This window comes from Pinus tabuliformis, chromosome 2_2 (genome assembly GCF_031772625.1).
Source record: "Pinus tabuliformis cultivar Carrire ecotype Pingquan chromosome 2_2, CPIR1, whole genome shotgun sequence".
NCBI lineage: Eukaryota > Viridiplantae > Streptophyta > Pinopsida > Pinales > Pinaceae > Pinus > Pinus tabuliformis.
In genome coordinates, this window is record NC_142300.1 from 1,306,194,622 (window position 1) to 1,306,204,175 (window position 9,554).

The 9,554-nt window shown below is 36.9% G+C and overlaps 1 protein-coding gene across 1 annotated transcript; it reads left to right on the top strand.

Moving 5' to 3' along the window:
* Positions 1-7,905: 7,905 nt before the first annotated feature.
* LOC149198294 (uncharacterized) lies at positions 7,906-9,195 on the top strand. The gene has a single exon (XM_089404113.1). It carries the CDS (start codon positions 7,979-7,981, stop codon positions 8,528-8,530), a length of 552 nt encoding a protein of 183 aa, XP_089260239.1. The 5' UTR covers positions 7,906-7,978; the 3' UTR covers positions 8,531-9,195.
* The last annotated feature ends 359 nt before the right edge of the window (positions 9,196-9,554 follow it).

Genomic DNA, 9,554 nt, shown 5'->3' on the forward strand with positions numbered 1-9,554 from the left:
GACAAAGAAGGGTTTCATTCCTTAGAGGTGACCATGATAGAAAGAAAAATGTGTTAGAATTGGTACACTCAGATGTGTTTGGGCCTGTTAACATCAAATAATTAGGAGGAGAATCATATTTTGTAACATTTATAGATGATGCATCTAGGAAGGTTTGGGCATATCCTATGAAAAGTAAAAGTGAAGTGTTTGGAATATTTCAAAACTTTCATGTTGCTGTTGAAAGAGAAACTAACAAATTGCTCAAGTGTTTAAGAACAGATAATGGTGGATAATATTACTCAAATGCATTCAAGGAATATTGTAACAGGTTTGGCATAAAGCATGAAAAGATTGTGCCTAGTACTTCTCAACGGAATGGTGTTGCAGAAAGGATGAATCGCACCATTATGGAAAAGGTATGAAGTACATTGTCTAATTCTGGTTTGGAGAAGAATTTTTGGGCTGAAGCAATCAGGACCGCTTGCTACCTCATAAATAGATCTCCAACTACAAACTTGGATGGCGGTATCCCTGAAGAAGTTTGGACTAGTAAGAAGTTGAATTATTCTCACTTGAAAATCTTTGGATGTGAAGCATTTGTACATATTCCCAAAGAAAATAGAACTAAGCTAGATGATAAATCTATGAAATGCATTTTTTTGGGATATGCCGATGAAGAATTTGGTTATCGTCTATGGGATATAGTCAAACATAAAATTATTAGAAGTAGGGATGTTAAATTTAATGAGTCAGAAATGTTCAAGAGGACTGTAGGTGAGCTGGAGGCCAAGAAGGTTATTGACAAGTTTGAAGAGCAGTAGGAAAACATCCCATCAATGCAAGAAAATGAACAGCAAATTCAGGACCAGGAAGAACAACAAGTGGAAAATTATGAACAACAACAAGAAGGAATCTTGTAGCAACCTTTACAGGAGATTCAACCTGATAATGCACCACCACAGTTGGTTCGCAGATATTCTAGGCCTCATAATCCTTCAAAAAGGTATCCTCCTTCAAAGTATATTTTGTTAACCAATGAAGGTGTCATCACTCCTCCGTATCTCCAAGGCTGAGGAAGAGTCTAGCTGAGGTAACCACATACCAATCTTTTGACTTGGTAGCTAGCCCTACCAAGCCGGAGAGGGCTCTCTCTAAAGGATCACAGCCAAGAGGGCCAGATAGATTAGGGTTTTAGGCTAGATGTAAAGTGCAAAGGGTTGTTTGATTTGATTTGGTTGGGTAGTCACAAGGATGAGTGAATTAGGTCAGAGCATGAACTAGGTCAGGGCAAAGTGAATCTGAATTGTAGACATCTGATGGGGAAAGGTAGGAAAGGTACTTTAAACTTCGTAGTATAGTGATGAGATGGCTTAGACTAGTGATATGCTAAAAAGAGCATGAGGGTCATGAATTCTTTTTAAACTGAAGAAATGAAACAATCTATGATGATTTTCCCAAAACAGAGCATACAAAGATGAATTCTGCTTATCACACCTTGAAAATCAAACATAATTAGATTGAAATGGATCATTAAAGGAACAAAACATTCACACATATGAAACTGAAGAAGAAACAAGATCAAAATACCATGCCACTGGAATCCCACCAAAATAGCCACAATTTCATCCAATATATTCCGTGCCAAAGTCTGAAAGCTATTACAACATCCAGGAGAGTCAAACCTGTAAAACAACTAAGAAAATACATAATATAAGCCTCAAACCAACTCATCCTAGCCTCAGGGGTCGAATCCATTAGAGGAGGAGCAGTTGCAAGAAACACTGAACTGATAGCTAGAGTATAGGGTGGTCAAAGTGACTCATCCCTAACTTTAGCAAACTGATTCACTATAAGTCATGTAGGCCATTTAACTAATGTATTTACCCTAGATAACAGTAAAAAACATAATAATTACATCATCCTTATCAATTACATCAGTTAAACATCAATTTTCCATAGGTGAAAATCAATTTGGAGAGCAACAGTGAAAATAGGAGAAGACTGTCAAACACGCCCTTTTAGTGTCAAATGCACCCTCCAAGTTCAGGACTACTTGTGGGTGCCTTCCCGATGTCCAAATTTGCTCCAAGATATCTCATTGGAAATCCCTTCAAGTCTAATTTCCAGATATGTCTTCAGTTTTCAATTTGGAGCTCATTTTCCTTGTCAAAAACGCAATCTCCCAAGACTGGTAAATGCGCAACACCCAAGCTAGAAATGAGGCAGAAAGGTGGTTTTTTGTTGGTTTTTGACCTTTTTGGCTAACCTGTTTGTTTCCAAATGCTTAGCAAATGCACAGGGTGCATGTCCTCATCACTCTGAATCCAAATATGCTGACCTTTTGCTCATTAGATGCCCCAAAAAAGAGCACAACACCCTAGGTGCTGCATCTTTGACCTTTTAATTATGCTAAAAATGTCTCAAAAAACACAGAAAATCATAACTTGCAAAATTTGCTCAAAACTTGTCGAAATTGGTGGGCTGATTTTTGATCATATGTTTGAGGCATGGAGTGATACCTCAGCAAGAATGTCTAGCCTCCTTTTCTCCTCTTGCTTGGTCAAGGCTTCAATCTTCTCTTTTGCAGCTTTGAGTTTTTGGAGTCAAACCCTAGGGAGGTGATGAAATGGAATGTAGGTGTAGAGAGTATGGAATGGTGTGAGGAAATTGAGGAGATGGAAATGGGGATGTGTGATATGAGGGAGGTGGCAAGGGGTAGTTTTGAAATGTAGGAATGGTAGTGGGAAGCTAGGAAATGGAATTTAGGGATGGGAATATGTTACTAGGGTTTTGAATTTAGTAAGAGGCCAAAAAAAAATAAAACACCATATAAATCAACTACGGAGGAGAGGAGTGTTGTGATTTCAACCTACTTGTGGTGCTAGAGCATATTGGTGACACATTTTGAAGTTTGGAGAGGATGTTGTGCTCTGTGGGCTACCTCCGGAAGTTTCTAGGAAAATGCACAACAATATGGTAAAATGTGCCCTCTCTTTACAGGTGTGGAGCACCCTTAGGAAATGCACAAAAAATTCAAGCAAACATGTAGCACTCTGGTCAAACGTGCCCTCCAAGTTCAGAACATGCCCTCCAACTTGCAGGTTAATTTTGACTACCTTCTTGGTGTCCAAATTGAGTCCAGGATATCTCATTGGTAATATTGTCCTCTCTAGTTTCCAAATCTACCTTTAGTTTGCAAAACAGACTTGATTTGACCCTCCAATAGTTGATTCTCCCAAGACTAGTCAAAAAGTGCAAAATGAGGGTTAAATAAAGTGTTCTCTTGCAGGAAACGTTTGGAGGTTTTACTCAACTCCAAATTGAGCTCCCGATAGCTTATTGGAAATTGATTTCTCTCTAGTTATCATTTGACTCATCAAGCAAGTCATTTATACACTCTAGCTAGGAGAAAAAATGATCTGCCCAAGGTCACTCCAGAAGTACAAAAACTCTCTTGTAGCAACCGTATGTTTGACATTTCTCCAAAACCATGACACCTGTGTAAAAATGGAAGGAGGTTTTTCATGATTTTCCTATGATAGACAAAACCCTATCTCACTTTTGTAAAATTCATCTCTATTTGGTCAGAAACATTGTTTGAAGAAACATTGGCCCTGTGTGTGGCCAATGATTTGTCCCTTGGAATGACTTCTTGAAAACTAATGGAGGCATGATGTTTATGAGTTGGAACGGCCTAATACTTGATAAAATGATCTCCCTTAGGCCTCCTCTACTCATATGTCTTTGATTCCATATCCAACCCTAGCTCAGTGGGAGAGGAAATTAGGGTTTAATGCTTGTGGAAAATGATGATTTGGACACCCTTGGGAAAAGACAACTCCCTTTGGCATTCACTTAACTTTTTGAAACATTACCCTTTCACTTGACTATTTCCTTTGACAAATTGATCTTTTGATGGTCTTTGAGAACTCTTTGAATTTGACTTTTCTTTAATGAAGTTGGCATATAGAGATTGAGTTGGCAGCTTAGGAACAATACTTATTACATATAGTGAACATAAAATTACATGATGAAATAAGAATTTCTCTTTACAAATCATCTTCACATGGTGAAGAGATGTTATTTGATCACCCTTTACTTGCTGGTCTTATGTAATGGAATGGAGTTTTATTGGAACCTTGGAAACCCTAATGACCTAATGGGACCTTAAATGACCATGCTCCAGGTGGACTTGACTAACATAAGACATGATGACATAAGCCTTTAAAATGAATGTATGTTCAGCAAGACTCATGAAGGTGGGCTAGCAAATATTGATTTTTTGAGAGGGGCTTTGGAGTTTGAACTTGGGCTACCATCAGTGAGTAAATTTTTACATGATGACCTAGGTGGAATGATAAAAATTTCAACATGGGACACTAATATGATATAAAAAGAGGAGTTTTGATCACTGATGGGAGTATGCAAATACTGACTCTAACAGAAGGTGAGCCTAATTGTTTTCAAGAAGCTTGTAAAGTTGAGCACAGTAAAGAATGGAAGAAAGCAATGGAAGAAGAAATGAACTCTTTGCTGGAAAATAAAACTTGGGAATTGGTAAACCTCTCAAAAGGTAGAAAGGCTCTACAAAACAAATGGGTTTACATGATTAAGCATGAAGGTGACAAAAATAAGGAGAGGTATAGAGCAAGGTTGGTGGTGAAAGGATTTTCCCAAAAAGAAGGTATTGACTTCACTGAAATTTTCTCACCTGTTGTTAAAATGTCATCCATTAGAGTCATTCTTGGTCTTGTTGCTGCTTTAGACTTAGAATGTGAACAATTACATGAAAAAATACTTTCCTTCATGGTGAGTTGGAGGAAGAGATTTATATGGAGCAATCAGAAGGCTTCATAGAAAAAGGAAAAGAAGACCTTGTTTAGAGGTTGAAGAAGAGTCTCTATGGGTTGAAACATGCACATCGATAATGGTACAAGAAATTTGATTCATTCATGTTGGAACATGGTTTTCACAGGTTGGAAGCTGACCATTGTGTTTATATCAGGAGGTATGATCAAGGAAAGTATATTATATCATTTTTATATGTGGATTACATGTTGATTATTGGGCATGATAAGAGTAAGATCAATAGGTTGAAGAAAGATTTGGGTAGCAAATTTGTAATGAAGGATTTGGGACCAACACAATTGATATTAGGCATGTAGATTATGCGTGACAGGAAAAACAAAAGGTTGTGGCTGTCACAAGAAAAATATATCAAAAAAGTGCTTGGCAGGTTTAATATGAAGGATGTCAAGCTAGTTGGTACACCCCTTGCAGCCCACTTCAAGATGAGTGCTGAATTATGTCCTAGTGATGACAAGGAGAAGGAAGAGATGAGCATGATTCCTTATACTTCAGCAGTTGGCAGCTTGATTTATGCCATGGTATGCACACGACCAAACATTTCATATTTAGTGGGAGTAGTAAGCAGGTTCCTTGCCAATCAAGGCAAACAGAATTGGAAAGCAGTAAAATGGATTTTGAGGTATCTCAAGGGCACTAGTCATCATAGTTTATGTTTTGGTCATAATGAGACTGTGCTTGAAGGATTTATAGATGCAGATATGGCTGGAGATATGGACACCAGAAAGTCCACTACAGGTTATTTGTATACATTTGCAGGTGCAACAGTATCTTGGGTGTCAAGGCTACAAAGAATAGTAGCTCTCTCCACAACAGAAGCAGAGTACATAGCCGCAACAGAAGCTTGTAAAGAGATGTTGTGGATGCAACCATTCTTAGGAGAAATAGGAATAAGGCAGGACAAGTATGTGCTATGATGTGATAGTCAGAGTGCCATTCACTTGGCGAAAACCCAACATTTCACTAAAAAACTAAGCACATTGACTTAAGGTACCATTGGATCTGGCATGTGTTGGAGGAAAAACAGTTATCCTTGGAAAATATCCATACAGATAAGAACCTTGCTGATATGCTCAGTAAGATTCTACCAAGAAATAAACATGAGTTATGTAGAAGCATGATAGGACTTGGTGTGACTTGAATCATGACTCTTATTTGTCTTCAAGTGGGAGAATGTTAAGTGTGAAGCCAAACCGGCGCACACTGTGCTAATGCCGGCACCAACTCCCCGACAGTCCGTCATCTCAGCCATCACCGCCACACTCACGCCGAACCTACCACACTGCCATTAGTTTCTAGATATTCATCTAAAATACATGCAGGATTCTAGATCATCGTTCAACCTCTATAAATTTGTAGTTTCTCTGGCAAAGGAGTGCAAGCAAAGCCAAGGCCCAGGCCTGTTGTGTAATATGAAGTGATTTCTGTTCTCCAGAATTATTCGTTTTCTCTCTGTCTGTTGAAATTGTGTTGTCTCTCACACTGTTTTACATTCTGCTTGCTGCTTTTGCTCTATGCTCTATCAGATTTACTGCCTTTTCCATCAAATTCTTATATCTTTTTGTCTTGTCTTATGTTCTATTTTTTAACAGTATCATCTTTATTCTTAGTTATTCAAATAATTTCTAACTAAATATCTTAATGAGTCTCACCCAATTATCTTTTCAATAAACTACTTACGCATAATAACAAAAAAATGATAAACAAGTAACCACATGCAAGCTACCACATAACTACCTCAATTACAATAAACTAATTAGCAAACATAATTGAAAAGCTATTACTATTATTAAGTTTATAGAACAAAAACCCTTTTATTAAAATCATGGAATATTGTGATTACATGATGATCACCAAATGTTAGGCCAATCGACAGGTTTTCATTAAAATCAAGGAATATTTTCATGGCATAATGATCACCAAATGGCCAATCCACAGATTTTCATTAAAATCAGGGAATATTTTCATTGCATAATGATCACCAAATGGCCAATCCACAAATTTTCAAGTATTTTCAAAATAGGGAGTTGGAAATGATACTAGTTCCATCCTACCTTATTGGTATAATTAATGGTTCATACTAAAGATTGAGGGGGTGATAGTTACCTTTTTAACACTTTATATAATAATGAAGTGATACTAAATCTTTATGTCTTAATACAATTACTACATATTGGGTTTTCTTTTATTCCCACTTACTTTATCTCTTAGTAAAACTTAAATATAAAATAAATGAAACAATTTCATTTTTATATTATAGAATTGTACCATTTAAATGAACATTGTAGATACTATAGGTCTTCATTGAGCGAGTAATACCATACCAAGTTGATTCATATTGGGAGATATATATTGAGGGAAAAATGACATAATAATATAGGAGGTAAAAGGTTTTTATATTGATAAGTATAAAAAATGAAGTTGAAAGTTAATGAAAAATATAAAAAGGTATAAAAAATGTTAATAAAAAAATGGATATCTATAATATCTATTGAAAATAGGAATTTTTAAAATTGGCAAGGTGTATTGGGTTCATATTGGTAAGGGGTTAAATAATGTGAGTTGTAAAAATATTTTCTAATATGTAGTCAAATTAAAAATATTATTTAGTATGCCACAAACTCAAGTGATCTATCAAAAATTTATTAAGTAAAACCCCATGATAAATACAAATGAATATAAATGACCTTTCACCAAAATTCTTATATTTACTTTTTCTCAATTATTAGAATCAAACGTTTGAACAAAACTCTTGGTGGAGATCCCACGCAAAATTCTTGTCAAATAGACAACTTGCCCGCATAATAAAAACGGAAAATGAAGTAGGTGCCTTTATCAAGTGCTGGCCAGCATAACTTCAAAAAAACAAAATCCCTTTTTTGGAAATCAGGCGGTATTGCCGAAGCTCAATGGTCATCCAATGATCGGGTAACCGACAGTTTTCGTTACCGCTTCTCGATCTGATATGAACTTCTTAAACCGTCTCTGGTTTGACGACCGCGCATAAAACCTGCCCGTGGTTTATCTGAGTTAGGTGAATACCCTTCTCTATATATAGACATCAGTATTTTCTAGTACTCGGTAGCAAAGTAAGCTAATTGATCAGAATCAATTAATCTGAATTCCAAAGATGGGGATTTGCATTTCTTCAAATGCCACCAGTTCATTCGTGCCAGCGGCTACTGCAAAGCTCATACTGATGGATGGGAGCATCCAGGAGTTTTCTCAAGAACCGAAAAGCCAAGAGATTCTGCAAGAATCTGAGGACCACTTCATCTGTAACTCAGACGGTTTATTTGTCGGTCAGAACATCTCCCAGGTTCTGAGCAATGAGGATCGATTGCAGATTGGACAGCTGTATTTTCTGCTTCCTCGGCGAAAGTTACAATTTGTGCTGACGGACTCAGACATGGCTTCTCTTCTTTCCAAAATTACCACGACGCTGTCAGCACAGAAGAAGAAGAGACAAAGCAGAAGATTAGCATGTGGGTTTAGTAAAGCTAAAGTGCAAGTGCAACCTTTGTTCGATATTCGTAGCCAAAATGATGAATCTGGAGAGGAATACCACTATTCCTCAGTTTGTTGTATGTCCAGTCGGCCGACGATTCCAATCTCAATTCCAAGGGGTAGAGGCCGAAGCCAATGGCAATCCAAGTTGGAAACGATTGCGGAGACTGTGTGATCGATGGTAATCGTGAATGTCTACATTACATAAATTTAGATATCTACTTCATTTACAGTCATAGTTTCAGCTGATTAATGATTGGAAATGCGTTGTTTGGGTGGGAATGGGGCATAACACACAAATGAATGTCTCTATGATTAGATCACAAGCTGTCACAAAAAATTCCAAGGAATGAATATTGTTCCAGCTGGTGTTCACACCGGTGGGAGCCACATGGAACAACAGAACTTCCAAAAACGTCAATTTCGAAAGTTGATTCCGTGCCAGAATCAATTATTGGTAATCTCGAGGCAGTTAATTGCGACATGAGTTTGCAAGGCCATGTGACTACATTTTTAGCATCCAACGCGGTCAAAAGCTTCTCAAACGCTATGGGAAAATTATGCGACCGAGATAAGGAATGTAGACTGCAAAAAGACGCGAATAATGATCTGAAATATCAAAATCGCTGGCCATGCAAAGTGCTGGTGCAGCAAGGATATTAAGAGACTGATTGTTTTGAATGAAAAGTGTGTATTTGTTGAAATTGTAGGTCAATGTGGAGCCACTTTGGCGAAAAAGTTGTATAAGATAGCGTCTTTTTGAGGAAGGTCTCAATTTTTTATGGACTTTATGAGTCGCTCTGAATTTTTTATGAACTTTTGGCTTAATTATGTGCTCCGTCCAAAAATTAATAAATAAGAAAAAAAAGCTTATCTTTTCTAAAGGTTACCCTTTTAGTTTAATTGTTATATTACATTTTTCCGCTTTATAATTTTATCATCTCAAAGAATGAAAAGGAACAAATATCATGAATAGCAAAGTTATTAAAAATTCCAATTTTAAAAGTTTCAATAAAAAACAATAACGAGAATAGCTTTAGTTTATTTTAAGTTGAAGCTAGCCCTTCAACCTAGGGAGAGATCGCTCTGTAAAACTTGACTACCCTATGGTCACTATGGTCACTATAGCAGAAGGTTTTGTGCAATTGAGATCAGGTGGTGCGATTTAGATCTATGGATGAAATGGGTTGGGTGATCTT